Source organism: Phascolarctos cinereus, unplaced genomic scaffold, assembly GCF_003287225.1.
Source record: "Phascolarctos cinereus isolate Bilbo 61053 unplaced genomic scaffold, phaCin_HiC Scaffold_9;HRSCAF=440, whole genome shotgun sequence".
NCBI classification, from domain to species: domain Eukaryota; kingdom Metazoa; phylum Chordata; class Mammalia; order Diprotodontia; family Phascolarctidae; genus Phascolarctos; species Phascolarctos cinereus.
The window spans coordinates 28,840,452-28,865,009 of NW_027556402.1; the positions used below are offsets into that span (position 1 = coordinate 28,840,452).

The 24,558-nt window shown below is 39.9% G+C and overlaps 1 protein-coding gene across 2 annotated transcripts in view; it reads left to right on the forward strand.

The window, feature by feature from the left end:
• The first annotated feature begins 1,156 nt into the window (after positions 1-1,156).
• NUDT9 (nudix hydrolase 9) overlaps positions 1,157-24,558 on the forward strand; it is a 30,601-nt gene continuing 7,199 nt past the window's right edge. Inside the window, exons 1-5 of one of the 2 annotated variants that reach the window (XM_020988322.2) lie at positions 1,157-1,549; positions 11,684-11,923; positions 14,477-14,572; positions 15,800-15,886; positions 22,886-22,997. In XM_020988322.2, coding sequence (XP_020843981.1) covers positions 1,416-1,549; positions 11,684-11,923; positions 14,477-14,572; positions 15,800-15,886; positions 22,886-22,997 — 669 coding nt within the window. In that variant the 5' untranslated portion in view covers positions 1,157-1,415. The remainder of the gene's footprint in view (positions 1,550-11,683; positions 11,924-14,476; positions 14,573-15,799; positions 15,887-22,885; positions 22,998-24,558) is intronic. The other variant, XM_020988323.2, reaches the window with a different exon arrangement.

Genomic DNA, 24,558 nt, shown 5'->3' on the forward strand with positions numbered 1-24,558 from the left:
TATTTAATGGCCAAATGGGGGAACTAAACATTTTCTTGGTATCCTAGATAGTGGAGCCCAAGTGACTGTAGTACCAAGATGTCCACACGTAAGGGCAATGAAATAGGGCCCCTCAGTGGTCCTACCTTGTGGGCACTCAAGTTATTGCTGCTACAACTGTAGTGTCACTATTCCAGCCTATTAAATGGATTGTAGTGGCAATCCCTAATGATGAATTTTTCACTGGCATTGACCTCCTGAGGTGCTTTATAGGGGCAAACTGACATGTTTGCTAGCCATGGTCCATTACCGTTGCCTGTCTTATTCCATTAAGTGTGGGATGGGTAGAAGCTTATGATGCCCTCCCCCTTCCTATTGGCCTGTCTCACCAAGGTGATCTAACTCAAGCAATACAGAATTCCAGATGGGGTGAGAAAGACCACTGTCTCAATACAAGAACTATTGGACACTTCCCTTGTGGTAGCATAAAAGTGATTAAAGCCTAACTCAGAGAGGGTTGCCACAATGCCCCCACCAGAGTTGGTGCAGGAACGTGGGTCATTCGGCAAGCTTGCAATTTCTGCTTTCTTCCATTCCATTATCCAGGAACTTATTCTTCAATTTGTGGCTGACTTTTCTAGTATCTTAACTTCTCCGCTGGAAGGAACATCTTTAAAGAGGCTTTGGAGAGCAAGAGGTTGGAAGTGATCGTGTGTGGTAGACTCCAGTTTTGCTTCTCCTCGCCCCACTTTTCCCCTTACTTTTAGCTCCAGACAAGGGCCAATTCGGAAATGACGACATCCACTTTTGCTTTTATGCTTTGCAGCTGGTGCTGCATTCCACACCCCTGGTCCCCCACTTCTGCAAAGGGTCTCAAGTTGTACTTTCTCCATTCTTTTCATTGTAATGCCCCCTGCTGCCACTTTCCCCAAATTGGGAGACTGAACCAGGGTAGCCCAACTCATGTCTGGGGCCACCTCAGGCCCCCATAAAGGTTTCCCGCCCCTAGACCGCGTCCTCGGCTGCCTGGACCGGAAGCTGCGCGCCCCTCCCCCGCCTGGCCCAAACACGCCTGCGTGGTGAAGACTCCGGAATGGAGTCTCGCGGACGTCCACGCCTCCTGCGCGTAGGCGCACGGGCGTGACGTCACGACGCCCCGTGGCGTGGGTCGGAGGTCAGGGGTCGGGCCGTGAGGTCAGCACGAGGGCGGGGGTCACGGGCTCTTCCCCGGCCTCGAGGCTGGGTTGCCCAAGGAGCCCCCGGAGCCGCCTGGGGGTCTCCGCCGGCGCCGCCGCTGCGGAGGGAGTGACGGAGATAAATGAGGAGCCCGCCCCCGCGCCAGGGCTGGAGAGCGGTCGGTCCTAGCGCCGCCCGCCGCCCCCTGGCGGGCCCGCGGCCCGAGAGGCCTAGTCTCCCGAAGCGCGCCCGGGACGCCGATGGCAGCGCGCGGCCTGGCGCAGGCCTTAGCTACCGTGTGCCTCAGCGCGAGCCTGTCCTGGGTGACCGGCGGGGCCCCCGGCGGCCGCGCCTCGGCTCCTCTGCAGCTTCCGGGGCGAGGGCCGCCCTACAGGTACCTCCCGCGGCCGGCCCCGACCCGCCGGACATGCCCTGGGCGGAGGACGCCCGGGGGAGCGGCCCGGGAGCTCTCGGGTCGGGGGGAGGGCGCGCTGTGCTTCACCCCGCCCCGCTGGGCATGGGCTACTTCCCCCCCGACCGGCCAAAATAATCCCATTGTAGTCCTTTTCCCGAGTCTCCCGAGGCGTTCCTAGACACCGGGTGGGGGGTGGAGAAGGGCGATGCACACACAAGCAAGCAAGCTTACATCGCTTATGTAAAAAGAAAAATTACTTTTATTATTATTATTATCATTATTATTATTATTATTATTTTGTAACTATGTAAATTACAGACGTGTACTGTATAAATACACAACTAAATTACAATTATGACTTAGTAATTATTTTTTCCCAATTACGTGTAAAAACAGTTTTTAAGAACCTTTGAAAAAAATTTTGAGTTGCAAATTCTCTCCCTCCCCACGCCCCTCATTGAGAATGCAAGCAATTTGATATAGGTTATACATGTCACTGCAAAACATTTACGTCGTTTTTTGATTGGGCAAATTCAGAAGTGACACTTTTGCCTTTGAATTTTGTGCCTAAAGTGTGAAAAACAATTAGTCTAGTAATTTCTATAGACAACTATGTTTTAAGGGAGGGTTTTGTTTCCGTATTTGCTGTCAGATTTTACTACCAATAGGGAAGTGTATACCATTACATTTTCAGTTTGTACGATTACGTTTATATGTAGTGCGTGTGTATATGTATATATTATACACATATAGGGATGGAAGTTGGAAGTCCTGTGCCACTTTTATTCCCCTTTTCCTCTGCTCAAAACTCAAGAATGAGACAGATCCATAATTATGCCTATTTCTCTGTTCAAAAAAACAGCTTAGGAAAGACCATACTTAACTGTTTTAAGACTTCCAGTTTCCACCCAGGAAACATTGTTTTCAGTATCATAAAAGCTTAAGGATGTGAAAAGAAACCTTGGCTTGATCCAGCAAAAAAGTTCTGCATTTGAAAACACTGCTATGAACCCAAGGGTGTATAGGGAAGCACATCCTTGAGGCTTGCTGGCACAGTGGATAGAGTGTGGGTCCTGGAGTCAGAAGTCCTACTTGCTGTGTGGCCCTGGACAGGTCACTTAACCCTGTTTGCCTCAGTTCCTCATCTGCAAAATGAGCTAGGGAAGGAGGAAGTGGCCAACCACTCCACTATCTTTGTCACAAAAACGCAAATGGGGTTGTGAATTGTTGGACATGGCTGAAAAATAACAGCAAGAAAAGTGAGGAAGACCTGGCTCTAGTTCCACCATTGATACCTACAAGCTATGTAGAATCAGGGTGAATCATTCACCTATCTTCCCGGTCATTAAGTCAACAGGTATTAAACAAACATTGATTACTGCCAAGCTGTGTGCTAAAAGCTAGAAGGAATACAAAGACAAATGTCTGCAGTGTAAATGGGCGATAACTTTAGAGGGAAAGCATGAGCTGTGGGGAGGGGTTTCTTTGGGGGAGCAGGAAAGGCCTCTTGAAGGTAGGATTTGAGCTGAGTCTTAAACCAAGAGATCCAGGAGGCAAATGTGAGGAGAGAGTTTGTGGTGTCTACAGGACAATCAGTGCTCTGTCTAGAAGCACCAACCACCTTTTGATGCCACCAGTGGATAGTTGGTGATTCTAAACTGCATATTAGGAGAAATATAAATCTGAGAATCATCTGCATAGACAAAAGAATTGAACCTGTTGCATGAATTTAGACATCAGTTTGACTAGATGATGCCAATAAGCCAGCATGAATCAGAGTACAGGTTTTAATACACTTAGAGTGTGTGATCCACCCCACCAGTAGGTGATGAGAATGGGTATCCTTCAGCTTTAAGCTAGTAGTAGTATTTATATATTGGGGGCAACAAGGTGACTCAGTGGATAGAGTGCTGGGCCTGGTGTCACGAAGACCTGAGTTCAGATGCAGCCTCGGACATGTGCTAGCTGTGTGACCCTTGGCAAGTTACTTAATCTCTGCCTCAGTCCACTAGAGGAGGAAATGGCAAACCACTTCAGGATCTTTGCCAAGAAAATCCCATGGACGGTACGGTCTGTGGGGTCATGAAAAGTTGGACATGACTGAATGAAGGACAACAATTTATACATTACATGAAACAAAGAAACAAAAGATGGCTACTCATAATGCAAAGAAGTAAATTATACTTGTTAAGGAGAATGTGTGTTATTAGCTATGGAGATGAATAAGAGATATGTCCTTGTCATAAGCTGGCTTCACTAAATCAAAAAGAACTAGCTACCTGATAGGCTACTTAATACAGAGACTAAACTTTTTTTTTTAAAGCAATTCAGTCTTTTTGTACCAATTAGGGGAGCAAAAACCCCCTTAGAAAGATACTTAGAAGAACCAACTATTGCCCTTGGTCTGACAGTTCGTGCAGGGGTCATATGAAGTAAAATGGCAGATACACAACAGAATAGAGTAGTTATGTTCTAAAAATTCACTTTCAAAAACAGGTAAACCAGAAAGTCTCTTAGACATTACCGCCTTTGATCATGCATCTCTACTACATTCCTATATAGCCTATCGATCTCTCTTGATACCTTAATATAAAGTTTCTGGCAGGTATTTCCACAGGCAGATACAAGAATTGGGAAGCATTGAACACAACAATTAAGCAAATTAATATAATAGTAATTATAAGTATTATAAAACACAAAATTTTCTTGAGCCTGGTTTCTGGCAACCAATCCCAAATATCCCAGCCAGTCTCTTTATGTTTAATCTCCAGACTCTTCCCTAACTCCCTAATGCAGTTCCAGTGCAGGATAATGGTAAGATTTTAGTCAAACACATGTGCAATATTCAAGTAATATCTAAGCTGCAGATTTCTTACTTTGTCGTCTTGGGTTTAACTGTTTCAAGTTGTCTACTTCTGGGAAACATTTTAATAATAACTACTATGTATGAAGCACTGTCTTTAGTGCTTTGCTCTTGTTGTCAATTATTATCACATTTGATCCTCACAACAACCCTCGGAGATAGGTGCTATCATATCCTCTTTTTACAGATGAGGAAACAGGCAAATAGAAGTTAAGCAATTTGATTCTAGTCGTAGCTAGTAAGAATCTGAGGCAGGATTAGAGCTCACATCTTCCTGACTCCAGGTCCAGTATTCTACAGTGCCAACTAGCTGTCCTCTTTTCCCTTGGAAATTCTGTATCTAAAGAGGCTTGTCCTTGACCACTGTTAACAAATTGTCCAGTTTGGTTCACTCAGACACAGAGATTCCTGAGTGTTTTTAACTGGAATGTCAGTTGTTAACAATATCTGGAATGAACCTTGTTTCAAGGGCAGATTTGTGGAGGGTTTTCTTCTAATAGATTGACTTTCCAGGTTCCAAGCCACTTTTGGAGCTTTCCTAGGTAATAATGCTTAAACCTGCAAATAATAAGACTTTAGTGCAATTTGGTTAGGTCTGACAAAGCCCAAGTACATTGGCCTTCCCAGCAGTTAGTTCACGTGGTGAAAGCCATTGCAAGTCTTAGGGAGTTTACTTTATGAACATCAGGGCTTTATAAAGAACCTCAAATTAAGCTGCCTGTAATTCATCTGAAAGTTTGGAGAGTTTCAATTTTCACATATGATTTGTTCTTTCTAGCATTGCATGTTGTACAGATATTGCTGTCTATGAGCTAGAGAAGAATCTCAGAAAAAAAAAAGAATTCCTTCAGAACCTGGCTATAAAAGAAATCCTTTTGCCTCTTGATATTATCAGAGACCTCAAACAGAAATTAAAAAAAAAATCAATCTCCCCTGTAAGAGCTCCCAAAATAAGATACAACTGTGTGTATGTTTTTTTTCTTTTAAATAGCCATTTAACTATCTTGTACATAGTGAAATGCTTTGGATAACCAGCCCATTTAATTTATGAGCTTCAACAAATTGAAATCAATCTTTTCCTAAAACAGCCCTTTAGGATCACATGATTATATAAACCTTTTATGTTTAATGAGCCTATATTCAACTATTTTGTATATTTATTTATAGATCTATATGAATAGATAAAATTCATTTAAAAATCACAGTTTAAAAGTTTCTTGACAACTAATTAAAACAATTCTATATGTGAAAGGCTCAATCCAATTTGATACTTTAAAACAGTTTCTAAAACGTACACAATAAAAGCTCACGTAGGCATTTGTATGGATAGGTATCTGAATATTCAGTTGGACCTGAAAGAAGTTCAGTAGTTCTTTATTATTTCCAGAATAGAATTTAAAACATATCATTTAGGACCAACATCATTTGTTGTTTGTCACTGTTATTACAGTTGAAATTCTAAGGCTACTGATATAATTACAGTTGTCATACATCATTTAAGTATATTCTTTTACCCAGTGGAAAACTTTTGAAAGCCAGTCACCTATATCCTAGTTCTCAAGTGGAAACAATCTGATATTGTTGCTTTCACCAAAGTGAAGCTTACTAATCCATTAAAAATGAAAACTTTTACATCTTTTACCATTTCACATCTTTAACCTATGTCCCCTTTGAGGATACATGTTATCCTCATCTTCAGAAAAGATGTGGTACTATACAGACCTAAACTTATATGTGAATATATAACTATTAAACACAATGAGAAAGCGATGGTAAGTTTAAGAACTGATTTTCTCTGATTTCCTAGCATAGGAAGATGAGACAAGTAATGGCCACAAAGGCACACAGTGAAATCAAATCAATAGAGTCCTTTTTGCTTGTATCCTGTTAGAGCAGTTCAGAGATGCTTGATAATTGTAACAAAAAGACCCATTATAAAGATTGTAGTTCTCCTGCAATAGTCAGAGAAACTTACTATGAAGAGAGGTAACACATGTTTATAAGAAATGGGAAAGCTCTCTTGGTTCTGTTTGATTTCTGGTGTCAGAATCCCCCTGCCAAGACCCCCCTCTCATTTTACTAGTAGGAGACACTCTGCTTGCCAGAGCTAAGGCGCAACCAGCAAGCTGTGCCCAGAGCTTGGCATACCAACAATACTTGAGTCTCACTCTTTGGATGAACTCAGCTGCAGCGAAATCCCAGAATTGTTTCATACCAGCACTGGGTCATAGATGACTTTTGAAATAGCTAATCATGAAACGGAGGTCTGTGTTATTCATAGGGTATATCATACCCAAGTTCAGAATCAACCAGATAGGAAATATTTCTGGGCAGAAAGGAAATAAAACAGTGGAAAAACTTGGGTCAAGAGACTCTTGGAAGGCTATCTTCTCAATCTCCCCAGTCATCTACATACACCAGTATTTTCTGGAAAGCACCCTCTCTGAGCAGCTCATAGCATCCCTTGAACAATAGAGTGCTGGTTTAGCAACAATTCTATTAGAATTCCATACTCAAAGCAAATCAAATTACTGTACCACCTTACGTAGAAAATTCCACTGCATATAGTTTAGAGCAGGATATAGTTTTTTTTTCATATCGTAACACCATTCAGTTAAAGTAATAAAAACATTTATCTTCAGTACTTAATTATATAAATGGTCTTCTTAAATGGTCCTTTTCATATATACGTTATATATAAAAGTAAAGGTAAAATATTATAGACTAAGAATTATGTATATAATTTCATATGTAATTGTATACAGATATAGATATCCTGATGTAATGATCAGTTATCAAAGATTAAGAAACAGTCACATTCAGGTTTTTTTTTTTAATAGAATATGATAGTTCACACTCATAACCCAGACAAACAACAAAACAAAACTGGCCATCATTAACCTGGCTATATTAAAGGGACTGCACTGGGTAAGATTTTTTCATTGAGGTCTGTTGATAGTAAGTTGACGCAAAGATATAATTTTACTTTCCAGGTGCAGTTTAATAATTCTTAATATAATGGGTCTGGCAAAGCATCTTACAGACCCAAGTGAGCAAAATAGGGCATACCTATTAAAAGACTATAATCTTTAACTTGAAAGGCACTCTGCCTTTCAGCCAAAAAAAAAAAGTTCCTAGGAACAGTTCAAAGTTATAAAATCACAGCATTCAGATCAAAAGAGGAGACAACCTTCAACAAATACATTATGCTTTAGGTATCATACCTCAGATTAATAGCATTTCTTATACAGTAGTCCCCCAGAATCACAGTGCAAGAAATTAGGCATAATTTTAACATGGAGCAATATTTAAAACATAAACTCAAAACAATGCTTTTTACCCAGCTAACGGCATTAATCCAGTTGAATGCATTTCTGAATAATGTTATAGAAAAACAAATAATTTCATGCATCTGTGTATGCATTTTATCTAGTTATATTCAGAGGTCATTATAGAATAATTAAAATCCATTTGCACTTACAGTTACAAAAGTAGCTCTTATTCTTGCAGTCTATAAACATTTTACTTTAATGCCAAATTTTAAGTGTATTTTCTATCAAAATCTGTTGTTCTTGTAGAGTGTCGAATAAGACAATTGTCCTAATGGGGAAAAACACGTCTTACTTTAAATAAGACTGCATTACAGTTTTGTTTAGGGCAAATTCAATAAAACCTAGTTTGAATTTACAGTTACAAATGGTTCCATACAGAATCTCAATTTTCCCAAGGACCATTCATGGTCAGCACTTCAAATTATAGACCCTTCCACTATCAGTAAGTTTACTGCCAAAGATCAATGTAATTATAGTCTTGCATTTTCAGTTTCTGTTTTGGGGATCGTGAGGTCTTCTGAAGCATGGAAATTGCAAGCGTGAGCTGTTACATTGCAATGAAATTATAAATATATACTCATATCATATGAATATTAATATATTATCTGAATACACATCACATGAAGCTCATATCAGTATTCACACATGAGTTTATATATTATGCAAATATATTATATGGATACATGAATATATATTCCTCTCATAATGAATATACCCTTCCATTGAGCCTTCAAGGACAGAGTTTTAGTGTCTTTCTTGTTCAGCTGTGTCCGACTCTTTATAACCCCATTTAGGTTTTTTTTTTTTTTGCAAAGATACTGGTATAGTTTGCTGTTTCCTTCTCCAGCTCATTTTATATGTGAGGAACTGAGGCAGACAGGTTAAATGATTTGTCCAGGATCATACTGCTAGTAAGTGTTCAAAGCCAGATTTGAATTCAGGAAGATGAGTCCTGGTATTCTTATCCACTGCACCACCTAGCTGCCCCAATTTTAGTATACTAAGGTAATTCCATGATGCAAATATATTTATCCACTTGGTAAATGTTGTAACTGGATAGAATGCTGATGACTTTGAATTGTGCTACATGATTCCAGCTACTTTTCCACATCAAAAAGAAGGTCAAAATAGATGAAATAAAGCTTGGAGATCATGAGAAATCTCAAAATTAGCTTTTAGGTAAGAAGAAAACAAACACTAAATAATTTAATATGCATAAAATTCTTGTTCCTCAATCCAAATGAGGTACAAGACTGAACTTAAACTTTTCTGTAATACTTTGCTAAATTCTCTGCTGTTCTTTATTTTTTAACCTATGCTGGACATTTTGATAGCTGGCAAAAATGAAGACCTGTTTTATGCCAATGCGGGTAAAGACAATCACTAGTTCTATGTACCTGCCCTTTGGGAAATCTAAACTCTTACTTCTCATCTCGTTCTAATTAAGTCTTACATCCAAACAATCTTTAATCCTCTATGGACTTTGATTAAAGCACTCCAAAACTGCGCCTCTCTTTTGCCACAATATTTTTTAACCTTTCACTTCCTTACTTCCTATATCTGTTATGTCTTTAATTCCCAGTCATATCCCAGTCTTTGTTGTTCTGTTGTTTTTCAGTCATGTCTGACTCTTTACAACCCCATTTGGAGTTTTCTTGGCAAAGATTTTGGAGTGGTTTGCCATTTCCTTCTCCAGGTCATTTACAGATGAGGAAACTGAGGCAAAAACGGTTAAGTGACTTACCCAGAGTCACACATCCAGTATGTGTCTGAGGCAAGATTTAAACTCAGGAAGATCAGTCTTCCTGATCCTAGGCCTAGCACTTTATCCACTGCACTACCTAGCTGCCCACATCTACAAAACTAATTTTCTTTATAACACTGAAATCTTTCCAAATTGGCACAACTTTTATTATATAATATCAATTAATTGCAAAGCTTTACTTTTTCCTGATCAAAATGGAAATTTCTGTGAGTTTGGAGAAAATGTCTTCTCTCTAGAAAAGTTATCTTAGAGATCAAAACAGTTACACTGCTGCATAGAGACTGTCCTCAGTCTGCGTTTTAGTCAACAATAGGATAAGACCACTTACCTTATCTTGAAGGAGACGTTCACTATGTTAAAAACTTTCCTGCAGTGTATTCCAATTCCTTTAAAATGACTTTGCTTCTAATTCACTAGGCTCATAAGTTAGAAGCAGCTAGGAGGTGAAGTGGATAGATGGATAGATTAAGAGTTAGGAGGACCAGTGTTCAAAACTGACCTCAGACACTAGCTGAGTGACCCTGGGCAGGTCATTTAACTGCTGAGAGCTTCAGTGTCCTCATCTGTGAAATGAGGATGGTAATAGCACCTACCCTTAGGGTTGTTCTGAGGATTAAATAAAATAAATTGTAAAGTTCTTGGCATATAATAAGCACTGTATAAATGTTTAGCTATTATTATTCTGTTAAATTATTCACAGAAGAACACAGGGATGAGGTAAAACATACTTGTAAAATTAAATTTAACCTATTTCAAATAGTTTACTGTGATTTAAAAAAACCTCTTTTTTTCCAAGGTCGAGGGGAGAGTTAATAAATGTACTAGGTGGTTCTTAAGCACCACATAAATTTATTTATTTGGTAAGAGCTTATTATTTTTCAGGTAATTTGCTAAGTGTTAGGTTTACAAAGAAAGGCAAAACGTGATTTCTACCCTCTAGGAGAGCACATTCTAACAGGAGAGACAACATGAAAATAACTATACAAATAAAATATATATGTATGACATATACGTGTGTGTGTGTGTGTGTGTGTGTGTGTGTGTGTGTGTGTGTGTGTGTGTGTGTGTGTGTATAGAGGGGGGAAAGAGGGATGAACCACCAGCAAGGGCTTCTTGAAGGTTTGAGGTGGGCTTTGAAGGAGGTCAAGGAAAGTAAGAGGCAGAGGTGGGGGGATTGCATTCCAGGCAGGTGGACCTGCCAGCAGAATCATTGTTTGGAGTCTGGAGGTGGAGTATTGTGTGTGAGAAATAGCTGGATTGTAACGTACTTGGGGGGAAAGATAGAAAGATTCCGTATTGTGAAAGGCTATGAGTACTAAACACCGGATATTTTATACCAAAGGCAATGGGGAGCCACAGTTCATTAAGTTGGGATGGGAGGAGCAGGACATTGGCCTCTTTTGTTTCTTGATCTTTGTGCTTTAGGGAAATCATTTTGGCAGCTTAGTGGAGGGTAGATTGGAATTGAGGCAATGTGAAACCAAGTAGACAGCTATTGTAATAGTCCTGATGAGAGATGCTGAGGGCCTGCATCAGTATGTGGGCTATTAGTGAAGAGAAAGGAGATATGAGAGTGAATGAAGGTAGCAGTGACACCTCAACGACAGATTAGATACGTTGGGGGAGTGCAGATGATGAGTTAAGGATGAGACCGAGATTGTGAGCTTGGGTGACTTCGAGAATATTGGGGAGAGGACTTGGAAGGAAGTGGAATTTTGTTTTGGACATGTTGAATTTGAGATGCCTCTGGGTCATCCTGCTCGAGTTATTCAAAAAGCACTTGGTGATGTGGCACTGAAGCTCAGAAGAGGAACTAGTGCTGAATATATAATTCTGGAAATCATCTGAATAGAGGGAGAACAGTGTCCAGAAGAGAGTCTTGGGGAACCTGGATGAAGATTCTGCAGAGGAGGCTGAGGAGAACCAGGACACAGCAGTGTCAAGAAAATCCAAAGAGGAGAGACTGCGCTGGAGGAGAGCACTGTGCTTCATACCTGTTTGTTGCGTGCATGGGAAATAGGAGACAGTGTTGTTAATTTCAGTTTTTAGCATGTTTGAAAAAATGATGTTTTCAGATCCTCCAAGGCAGGGTTTTGTTTTTTTACTTTAATTTTAAGGAGTATCTGTGTAACGCCTATATCTTTTTTTTTTAGTAGTTCATTTTCATCACATTTGTTCCATCAAAGCCCAGTCATTATGTCAGCTTCAAATGGTGCTGATGAAAATTCCCACAATAAGGCTCGGACGTCGCCGTATCCAGGTTCAAAAGTCGAACGTAGTCAGGTACCCAATGAGAAAGTGGGCTGGCTTGTTGAGTGGCAGGAGTATAATCCCGTGGAATATACTGCAGTCTCTGTCTTGGCTGGACCCATGTGGGCAGACCCACAGATCAGGTAAGTAATTTAGGTATAAATGTATCAAAAAGAACCCTGATTAAGGAGTAATTAAATTATTAATAAATTGAGAGTTTAAGTGCTGAACATTGCAGTTGTTAACTTTTCATGTTTGTTTTTAACTCCCTTGTCATCCCGACGTAGAATGCTTGCTTATTTTTGTGATGGTCCAGATACATAGGATTAGCTATGTAGCAGTTTATCAGTATTTATCAGGTTTATTGGCCTGTTGTTCCTCTAACGAGGCACATCTCATAGTGATTGTTCTGTAACATATCTTGGTTTAATATTTAACAGTATAAATAATCCTCAGATTGTTGTGTAGGAGCCCTTGGATGAGAAAAGAAGGAATTAGACAAAAGAAAATTTCATCTAAATTCATAGCAGTACAGAAATTATTCACTTATGCATACATTTTATAAATGTTTGCAGATTCATCTGCATGGGGTTAATGCAGATATATTCTCTAGTCAGTATTCCATCTGGCTCTTTTGTTATTAAATAAGTGATAAAATTAGTCAGACTCAGTCTTAGAGTAATTTTGGTTAGCAAAGAGCCCTATGGATTTTATCATTAGTAAGCTGTATTCATTTCTGTGTCTTGATTTGAATTTCTTGTATCTCTCTCCTCTCCATTCATGAATACTTCTTTAGTACTTCAGTCAGTGATTCCAGGATCTAATGGATCCTGCCAACTCTAGCAATGCAGATCACAACCTGCCTACATTTCTTAGTTTGTCTGACTCTGGATCTCTTGATGATTTCAGCTTGTCGACTGTTCATCTGTTATCCTTTGCTTTTGTGTGTTTTTTTTTTGAAAATTTATTAATGAATCATTGAGCATTTATAAAACACCTGCTGTGTGTCAGGCATTGGGAATACAAATATGAAGAATGAAGTACTCCCCGCTCTTAAGGGGCTGTTGCTTTTGTTGTGAGACCAACCCAGCTATTTTTACACCTGCAGCGAATTGTCCAAGATGTAGGTGATGATTGAGCAGCTTGAACTGAACATGTTCAAAGCAGCTCATCATCTCCCTCCTCGTCCCCCTACCCCTCCCAAGTTCCTGTGTTTTTTTTTTTGAGTCCTACCATTCTTCCAGCTGCTAGAGCCACCTTTCTCCCAAATTGCTTTGTATCTCGTTTGCATACCCCTCCATATCCACATATTGGTTCCTCATGCGAGGATGAGGACTGTTTCACTTTTGTCTTTGTTTCCTGTGTCTGGCACAATGCTTGTGAATCTCATTTAGGAGGCCCTGCAGTGTTATGGAGCTTATTGTAATGAGCAGAATGTCATTTGAGACAGGAGCAACTTGGAGGGCTTTACCATCTAGAGGAAATTGTTCTTCCCTTTTTTTGTTAGTGGATACCCTCCACAACAGTGGCAAACACCTTTGGCAAGCGTACCTATCTCTATTTTATTCCTTGATATTAATAATCAGAACCAAATTATTTTTGTTGTTTCTCTCAAGGACTCTCATGATCTTAATATGGACCTAAGAGGTACCTGTAAGGTGATATTTTGCTTTGCAAAATATATTGTGTTTTGGTCAAACAATAAACATGGTGGGATTTTAATTTTCTGTACCTTTTAAGTCATTTGTGTGTCTAGCCTATTTGGGATGTGCTTAAGTAGATTCAGTCTCAGAAAGCATCTTTGGTCAGTTTCTGGGGCCGGACTCACTTTGGTAACTAGCCTTTTCATATTTGTTAAGATTAGTCAGTTTCATTTTCTGTGTTGTTACTAATTCTATTTCTGTTCTTGAAAAAAGTATTCATGATAAAGCATTTGTGAGGCTTTTGTATAGGCTACAAGTCTTTGGATTCTTTTGTTTCCTGATTTTGAATCTCATTTTCCAATATATTTTCCTCTTTCCTCCTCTCCTGTTTCATTGAAGTTATCAAATATTACAGCATATGATAACTTAAGATGGAGGGTCTTATCAAGTTCTTCATAGAATTTCTCTACCTCTCCATCTTTTACAGGAGATAGCATGTAAATATTAGCAGATTAGTAAAATAGAAAACTGACTTTCTAGTCAGAATAACTTAGGCTCAAGTCCTGTTTCTGATTCACACTGATTTTATGAACCTAGACAAGTCATTTAACTCTCTTAGTGTCCCATGTTACTCCGTAAGATGTAGTTGTAGAACAGTTGCTGATCAGTAGTAGTAAATGGAATTTCTTCACCAAGGAACTCCCTAAACTGATGAAATCACGTGCCTAGGGTAAAAAAGATGTTGGGGCATAAAGTTAAGACATAACCTAATGAATATATCTTTAAACTTCTGATAATGTGTAGACTGCATTTATTAGTAAGCTACACAAATGATCTGTGTAAAAATTGAAGCATAAATTAGTTTTATTTTTACTATTTGGAAGTGAGATATGGATGTGAATATGGAAAGTGGAAGTCAACTTTTAAAAGCAGATAGGAACAATTCTATTTCAGCCTTAACTATCTTTGAGGAATAACAGATTGGGTTTTTAAACACCTGGGAATATTAAATTATCACCACTTATTTGGTACTGGTTTTTGTTTTCTCTATAGCGAAAGAAATTTTTCTCCGAAATTTAATGAAAAGGATGGACATGTCGAACGAAAGAGCCAGAATGGCTTGTATGAGATTGAAAATGGACGACCTAGGTAGGTACTGTGGCTGAACTACCAATTGTTTCTGGTGGCATAACTAGTTTATTAAGTAACTTTGCAGGGAATTGGTTGCAAAGTTGTAAATTTAGTGTAATTGTCTGATGGGAATACATTTTGAAGTTATGCAGTCAACTAAACATATGGGAATGAAAATAAAACTTTTTTTTGCTACTTTGTATAGCAAAATCCCATTTTAAAATAGATTTGAGAACAAGATTATTTTATTTTTTAACCATTTTGTATTACAAACAAATGAGTTTTCCTTAAAACAATACAATTACATTTGTGGATTCACCTCTCTGCTATGGAATGAATTCTGTGCATCTAAAAAAAAAGGTGGATTAACTGCCACAGAGAAATAGGCATTTGAAAGGGATACAGCCAGACAATGAAATATGGGGCCATCATGGGGACTGTAGCAAATTGGAAAGATTGTTAATAAGGAAATTTTATCACTACACCATGGTAACTTGGGTTTTCAAAGAACATTTTACCTGAAAGAAATTTGCTGAGTCATTGAATTACTACTATTTATTTGTTGCGTCTCGGTCAACTTTTTAAGTTACATTTTGTTTCTTAAATTTTGTAAAATCAGCATTTCTGAGGTTTTGCTGTGAGAAACTTTGTATGGTATCATGACTGTTATTGTCAGATGTTCCGCTCTGTGCTGCTCAGGGTACGTGATCAGCAATGAAGCACTGCTGCTGGGGAAGAAGCCGATATTTTAAAAAATGAAACAAAATTTGCGTACTTAATGAGCACTTTTATTTTTGGTTATAGATATGAATTTTTTTTGGGGAAGAGGAGAGTAAGCAAGAAAAGAGGGTAGTCAGGGTTATTTGAAATCTGGATAGACAAGTTACAGCATCAGACAGATGAATGCTTGCTGTGTCACCTGACCATTCTCAGGAGTCCAATTTTGGTTATAACCCGTCCTAAAAAGTATGGGTTCAAAGTGGAATGATCACAAGATCTTCTGTGCTATGTAGCTTTTTCAGTTAGTGAAATCTCTCTTTTGGGTCAAGTCCAGGAGGTAAAATAGAATAGAGCAAGATAAGATTAAAAACCAAATGGCTAGTGGATATCAATGAGCCATAAAATTAGAGACATGATTTTCCTCTAGTTGTTGTTATTCTTTCTTTTGGGTTATGCTGATTGGGCTCTATTTGGAAAATAAAAAAGATATAAAATTCAAATTACTGTTTTGTTTTTCTCTTCTAGAAATCCGGCAGGTCGGACAGGACTGATCGGCCGGGGACTTTTGGGACGTTGGGGCCCAAACCATGCTGCAGATCCCATCATTACTAGGTAGAAATTCCGAAACTTTAAAAGTAAAGAAATGAAAGGCTGAGAAAAAGCATAAACTTCATCCTTAAACTCTTACTTACAATATTTTGTATCCCAGTGCCCAGCACAGTGTCTTTCGCATTTGTTTTTGTTCAGTCATTTTTCAGTCACGTCCAACTCTTTGTGAGCCCATTTAGGTTTTCTTTGGCAAAGATACTGGAGTGGTTTGCCATTTCCTTCTTCAGCTCATTTTGCAGCCTCTTACATAGTTGATGCTGAATAAACATTTGTTTGAATTGAAGATGCGTTCCAAATGTACTGTAGCTTTATATTACATAATTGTATTTGCCATGTCCCCTCATGTACAGCATAGTGTAGTGCAGAGTAAGATGTAATTGGGATATAGTTAACAAAATAAGTAAAAGTGCAGTAAATCAGATAATAGTGAATTTTAAAACTAAGTCAGTGTGTGTCCCACAAGGATCCCTGTGTAGAGATTAGTAGCCCCCAATTCTATTTGAGTTTGAAACCACTTGTTTGAGAGAGTTGGCTTCAGAGTCAGGAAGACCTCAATTAAAATCCTGCCTTCTGACAGAGTATTTGCTGTAAAGAGGTTTTTCTCATCTGGAATTTCTTACATGAATGAAATCACAGGTCTAGACCAAAAAGAGAAAAATTGTGTTTGCCATAAAAGTACAATCTGTAATTTGTTTATTTGCCAGTTGTCTGTTGAGAACCTAGATATGTGTGTGTGTGTGTGTGTGTGTGTGTGTGTGTGTGTGTGTGTGTGTGTGTGTGTGTGTGTGTGGTGCTATACTAGGTGCTCTTTGGAGATGTGGAGACCGAGTCAGAGAATAATACCGCTTGTTCACAACTAGAATTCCTGGAAGAATAGCAGCAAAAGTATGAAAGATGTTTTATAAATGTGATGAGAGAACTAGAGGAAAGCATTGATAAATAAATGAGAGCTATGGAAAAAAGAATTGGAAAGGGAATTAACAGTTTGGCACAAGAGGTACAAAACCTTACCCAAGCAGCAAACTCCCTGAATATTAAATTCACCCAAATAGAAGCTGATAATTCTAGGAGACAATATGAAATATTAAAACAAAGTCAAAAGACTGAAAAAGGGAAGAAAATGTAAAGTATCTCATAACGGAAACAAATGACACAGAAAACAGATCAAGGAGAGATAATTTAAGAATCATTGGATTACTTGAAAGCCATTAATTCCCCTTCCCTCCAAAAAACCCCCAAGCCCTAGACACCATATTTCAGGAAATCATTAAAAAAAACAAACAAACCCCAAACTCTCCAGATCTCTTAGAACTAGAGGGCAAAGTAGAAGTAGAAAGAATCTACTGGTCACCTGCTCTGCTCTTGGGGTTAGAGCCACACCACTCCTCTTGATCTTGATCCTTGCACATACATAGCCTAGGAATCTGAACTACTAGGTGCAGATCTATTCCTCAGTGTCCCCTGCATCTGTGACCTGGAACTGGGGAAGTGAATGACAAGGCTTCAGGAATAAGCCTGCATCCTGCACGAGATCAGACCTCTCTTTGGGTCTGGCACTCTTCTTGCACTGATACCCAGCCTCAGTCCTGTTTTTGTCCCTGCACTGTAATATTCCATGCAGATGTTTTCAGCTAGACCTCATCCTACTGTCTGCTGACCTCTCCATCTTTCTCCTTACACTGACCTGGCCTGGAAAGATGACTCATTGTGATTTTTTTCTTGGACTTTCCAGTCAGGATTTGGTTGGTGCAGTTTTTAGATTTTTGTGGTAGAGTTGTTGGGGAGAGCTCAGTTGCACTTCTTTTCTGCTACACCGCCATCTTGTCTCTGCTCATCTCCCTCATTTTCCACCTCTACATTCCCTGTATGTGTTTCATTACTTCATTAGAATGTAAACTTCTTGAGGGAAGGAGTTGTCTCACTTGTGTTTAGCACAGTTCTTGGCACATAGTAGGCATTTAATAAGTGCCTTTTTTTATTCATCTGTTCATTTACCTCCTTCACTCATTCACTCATTCATTCATGTATTCATTCATGGTTGTACCCTCAACAGTAAGAGGGAAGTTCAGAAGACAGGAGGGTTTGAGTCTAAATATGATTTGTGTTTTAGACAGACTGAGTTTGAAAGTCCTCTGGCACATCCGTTGTGAAATGTCCAGTGGTAATTATCTAGTTGGTGATGTGGTGTGGAGATCAGAAGGAGGCTGGAGTTGGATAAAGAGATCTGGGAGTCATTTGCTTTGAGATGGTAATTGGACTTGGTGCTGATGAACTCACCACCAGATCAGATGACTTAAGAGGGCCAGAGGCAATAAGTGCTTCTTTTTCTGCCTCTGTTGCTTTTCGCCCATGCTCTCTATGTGTTTGCCTCCTCTGATTCTTGGGTTTCCTTACGTGAATAGATCTTCTTAGCCTCAGACGTTGCGTCGTCACCATCTTCCTTCTCTGCATATGCAGAGCCCCACTGCGAGTGTTGGTCTCGCCCTTGCCGCCCCCAGTGACCCCTCTGAGTCATGTTTGCCTTCTTGTCCCAGGCCTGCCGAGTGACCGCGCTCGAAGCTTGGGCTTTGTGCGTTTGTACACGCACGTTTGGAGCTGGAGGTTTGTCTCTTGGCTTCTTTCTTGTCTGTTTGTTTCCTGCCGTCTTCTGCCTGATAAGTGCTTGTTGATCAGTCATATCTTGGTCATATGAAATTATTGCAATAACAGAGTTTTCAGTGTTTATACAGTGGGCCTACGACAAGGGTAAATTCTTACGATGTTCTTTTGGAGTTTCAACAAATGGGCCTCATTTCTCCTGGTTGAGAACCAGCACAGGATTGCTTTATACAGACTTCAGCTTTGTAGCTACTCATTCTGTTAATTCCCATGACTTACTATTCTGTTCTGCTTCAGGTGCACACCAAGTTTGTCATTCCCTTGATCACCCACAAGTGTACTTCCATATCGGTGAACTCTGAAGTCTCTTTATCTGATCATAATCCTTTATCATTCTGTTTTTTCCTGTGCCTTAAGACCTCTAACCCCGTTATATGGCACAGTGGATAGAGCACTGGACCTGGAATCAGAAAGGTCTGAGTTCAGTTCTGGCTCCAGACACTAGCTGTATGATCCAGGACAAATCAATTAGCCTCTAACTGCCTCAGTTTCTTCTGCTGTAAAAAGGGGATAATAGCTCCCAATTGTTATGAGAATAAAATGCGATAATGTGTGTAAAGCACTTTGCAAGCCTTAAAGTATTATATAAATGTCGTTCAGTCGTTTTCAGCCTTGTCCAACTCTTCATGATCCCATTTGGGGTTTTCTTGGCAAAAGACACTGAGGTGGTTTTCCATTTCCTTCTCCAGCCCATTTGACAGATAAGGAACCTGAGGCAAACATACTTGCCCAGGGTCACACAGCTAGGAAGTGTCTGAGGCCAGATTTGAAGGCAGGAAGACGAGTTTTCTTGACTCCAGGCCTGGCAAGCTATCCACTGTGCCAGCTAGCTGCCCTGACATATAAATATTAGGAATTGTTACTTCTCCTCACTGTGACCTCCAATCTTTTCACCTCTTGGTTCTTTTCAAAGCACTGGGTATACTCTCTTCCTTTCCCTGTCTTTACCCCCATCTCTACACTATTATCTACCTTCAGGTCTCTTCCCTCTTATACAGTTGGCGATCATGCCTTACTGAGCCCCTTAGGTTAGTCCCGCCACTTTTGTAGTCTTTGCTCCTATTAATGGGCTGTTGAACAGAGCTGAAGAAAATCACGACATTCTGTTGACTAGATCTATTACAAATTGATGTCATATCATCTCAACCGGGCCCTCACTGAAGGAAGGCAATCCTTTTACACATGTATGATTGATTTCACTATCTCTCTCACCACCAAGGCTATTCTAGACCTTTTCACATCTCTTCAAACCTCCCATGACACTCCTTTCCCCCATAGTCTCCTTCAGGCCCTTGTCTCATAACCTTAGAAAAGGCCATTTTTAAGGGCTCCCTCTTTTTCCTTCTTCCTCTTCATCTCAGATCACTAGATATCTTTCCCTGCTATCTCCTCATTTATCCCTATCTCACTTGAAGAGGTGAGCCTTTTTGAAAAGGCAAAGCCCCTCTCACTTCAGCCTTGATCCCATTCCATCCCATCTTCTGCAGCAGATTGCCTCCCCTGCTGTGATTTTCTGTCTTTCTCTAATTTTCAGTTTCTCTCTATCTTCTGATTGTTCCTCTGCTGCCTACAAACACTCCCATGTCTCTCCTATCCTTAAAAAACTGTCACTTGATCCAGTCATCATAAGTAGCTATTATTTGATATCTCTCGTCCTTTTTTGTGGCTAAGTATCTTGAGAAAGCCATCTAGAATTGGTGCCTCCATGTCCTTTCCTCTTACTTTTTTTCCAAATCCTCTCCAGTACTGGTCTTTCTTTCTTCCTCCTCTCATTTTTTTTGGTGACACTCCTGTATCTCCTCTTCTGATATGATTACTCAGTCTCCCTTGCTGGGTGTCCCCAAGACTTTATCCTAAGAGCTCTTTTTCCCGTGTTACCCTGACTTGATCTCATCAACTCCCACAGGTTCAGTCATCCTCCCTATGCAGATGAGCCTCAGATCTGTTTGTTTAGCCCTAACTTCTCATTTCTAGTCTAGCATCGCCAGCTGTCTGTTGGACATCTAGAATTGGATGTCCTGTAGACTTCTTTAACTCAGTATGTCCCAAAGCAACTCGGCATTCTTCTTCTCCAAGCCCTCCTCTTTTTCCCAACTTTCCTGTTACTGTTGAGGACACTCCTATCCTTCTGGTCACCCGTGCTCCCTCCCCGAGTTTTGACTCCTGATTCTTCCTCATTCTCACATCTGGTTTGTTGCCAAGTCTTGTTTCTACCTTCACATCTCTGTTTTATGACGCCTTCTCTCCACTCACATACTAGTACAGGTTCCTGTCAATGCATGCGTGGACTAGTGCAGTTGTCGCCTGGTCATTTATACCGGTTCAGGTATCTCCTCTTAGAATCCATCTTAGTCTGAGCTGCTACAGTGATCTTCCTAAAGCCTGTGTTTGCCCATATCACCCCGTTATTTATTGAGCTCCAGTGGCTTGTTATAACGTGCAGTATGAAGTATAAAATTCTTTGGCATTTAAAGTCTTTTGCACTTTCCTACCTTACTAGTCTTCTTACATTTTGCTCTCCTTTGCATATTCATATTGTCATATCTGTGCTGTAGAAGTAGTACTTTGATAGCTCTGTCAAATGACTCTTCATTCTAGTGATGCTGGCCTTCTTGCTTTTCCATAAACAAGACCCCCCCTGTCTTTCAGCTCTGGGCATTTTCTCTGTTTGTCCCCCACAGCTGGGATGTTCTCCTCCTCTTCTCTGCCTCCTACCTTCCCTGACTTCCTTCAGGCAGATTTCCCTAACTCCTCTCCATTCTAGTGCCTTCTCTTTTGGCCCATACATAGCTTGTTTGCCCGTGTTTGTTTGCTTGTTGCCTTCCCCATTAGAGCGTTAGCTTCTTGAGCGACTGTTTTTGCCTCTTTTTTTTTTTATCCCTAGCACTTAGCGCAGTGCCTGGCATGTAAGGAGTACTTTAAAATGATCATTGATTGACTGACTGTGAGGCGGACAGCTTGGAGAGTGGAGGGACTTAAGGCAAAAAGATGGATGAGGAGGCTGTTGTTCAGGGGAGAGGTGCCAAGGGCCTGAGTTAAGGTGGTGTGGCCTGTGAGTAGGAAGAAGGGAGCGGATGTAAGCTACATTGTGGGGGTGGGATTGACAAGACTGAGCAGCCGACTGACTATGAGGACTGGGAGAGAGGGGAGAAAGGAGGATGCCTCCAGGACTGAGAAACTGGGATAGTCAGACCCTCAGCAACAGTGGGCATTGGTTGGATGAAAACGAACTTGCTTTTGGGGAGGATGGTGTGTTTGAACTCTGGGATTTTTAGAGACCGAGAAAAACTTTAGTACTGATTTAGCTTTCAGTCTAATAATATGAGGCAAATTCCCAAAATAAAATTTCTGATGACCTATTTTCACACAGTCAGGCTGTTTGAAAAGATGTGGTGAACTGTAAGCTCACTATGAGTTACCAGTGTGACCAGGCAGTTAAAAATGCTAATGTGATCTTAGACTACATTAAGAGAGGTATAGAATCCAGAAGGAGAGAGATAATAGTCCTCCTCTTGTCCTCTGTCCTGGTCAGAGCACACCTGGAGTACTGAGTCCTGGTCTGGGCACCACATTTTGGGAAGGATGTTGACCGTGAAAGTTGTTCAGAAAATGAGCATCAAGACCTTGTTCTTTCAGAACCAATTGCAGGAATAGGGGATATTTGGCTTGGAGAAGAGATTTGGGGCAAAGATGGGTGGGAAACATGATAACAGAACTATGAGCAGTGGTTTGCAAGACACATTTTGGATTGATGTATGGAAAATGTCCAAACAATTAGACCTATCCAGAAGTGCACTGAGCTGGCCTCAGGGCAGGTAGTTTACTTTCCCCCTCCTTGGAAATCTTTAAGAGAAATCTGAAAAACCATTTGATTGTTATGTTTTTAAAAAAATTCCTTTTATAGGTACAAATGGCTTCTGAGGCCTGTAATTCTCTGAAAATGAAAGTCTTATGTTCTCCCCAAGTCTATGTTTGTTTTACCATAGCTTCCCTAAACATTCTTTATAGTGCCCTGAATGTTAAAGGATTACATATACTCTCAATCATAAGAGAATTAGTAATAAGAGGACTATTGTATTAAGTATGATAGATTTTTGGCCTAGTTTTGCACTCTTGTTAAATTCAGGTTATTTTAATACAGACAGTGACCATTGCTTATAATGTTAATTCACAAATCTAAGGTAGCCAGCTTAAATGAAATTTAATATAATAATAATCCATAATTGGATTTGTGCTTTGCTTATAATAACTTAGGTTGCTATGATTGTTATTATTTATTCTCAAGTTTATGTAGATTCTGGCCTACTTTATTCTAGGTTAAAAGACTTTTATTATTATTTTCAGGTGGAAAAGGGACAGCAGTGGAAATAAAGTCATTCACCCTCATTCTGGGAAAAATATCTTACAATTTGTAGCAATCAAAAGGAAAGACTGTGGAGAATGGGCAATCCCAGGGGTAAGAATTAAAATAAGTAAAAATTATATTTTTCAAGTTTATTAAAATTTTGTTACTGATTTAGTGATCACCAATAAACATAAATAACCAAATAAACTTACATAATAAGAAATACCTCAAAATGTGCAAAACAGAACCTGGGCCTCTTCTACACTTCCCTGTCATTATCTAGGATGCTGCATCCTCCTAGTCATCCAGGCTTGCAATCTGGGTGTCATACTCAGCTCCTTCCTCTCACTCGTATATTCTTGTTACTTGTAAAACCTTGTCTTTGCTGTTCTCCCGGCATCTCTTTCATGTGTCCCCTTCTTTTCACTTGCATAGTCACTACCGTAGTGTAAGTCTTCATCATTCTTAGCCAGAGTATTTAGACAGCCTTGTGTTGAGCTGCCTCAAGTCTCTTCTAGTCCATTCAGACTTCTGTGTAGCTGCCAACGTTGCTTTCCAAAGCATAGGTTGACCTGTCATCCCCTGGCTTAGTGAGCCTACATGGCTTCCTCTTAAATAACTTCAAGATGAAATGTAAGATTCGTTGGCATTTAAAGCTTTTCTCAGCCTAGCCCCTTCCTTCCTTCTTCACTTGACTCCCCTCCACACACCTTCCTATCTATCCGCACTGTGCTGTTCTTTGCACAGGACACTCCATCTCCATTTCTTTGCAGTGACCATCTCCCCAGCTTGGAACGCCCTCCTTCCAGTCTCTCCAGACTCTCTGGTTTCTTTCAAGACTTAGCTCACAGTGCCACCTGATGCAGGAGGCCTTTCCTGTTCTCCCTTTCCCTCTGCCTCCTGCTCCTATCCAGTCTGTGTTTATCTCATGAATGTATGTATAGATATGCTATCTCCATTGTTAGGACTGTTTCACTTTTGCCATTGTTTCCCCATTGTTCAGGACAGTGACTCTCACATTAAGACATGTTGCTGAGAGTTGTTTGATTAGTTTGACTTTCCTAAGGTCATAAAATAATGCACTTAGAACTATTAGTAACATCTGTAGTCATCAGATCATAGAATCTTATGGTTATTATAATAATAATAATTATAATGTAATATAATAGTTATAATAATTACATTTTTTGTTCAGTTATTTTTTCTTTTATGTCTGACTTTTTGTGACTTTGGGGTTTTCTTGGCAGAGATATGGAGTGGTTTGCCATTTCCGTCTCTAGCTCATTTTTACAGATGAGAAAATCGAGGCAAACAGGGTAAAGGGACTTGTCTAGGGTCACACAGCTAGTAAATGTTTAAGGCCAGATTTGAACTCAGGAAGGTGAGTCTTTCTGACTCCAGGCCTGGCACTCTATCTATTACACCACCTAGTTGCCCCAAATAATTACATTTATGTAGTCTTTAAGGTTTACAAAGTGCTTAAAAACCATTCTCTCTTTCAGAACTGGGGATACTATAAGAGGTCTTTGATTCCAATCCTTCCATTTTGTAGATGAAGAAAAATCTAGGTCCAGTCTTGCCCAAGTTACACAGAAATGGCAGAGCCAGGATTTGAACCCAAGTGCTCTTCAAATTTTTACATTTCATGCTAGAAACTCCTTTAATCTGTCCC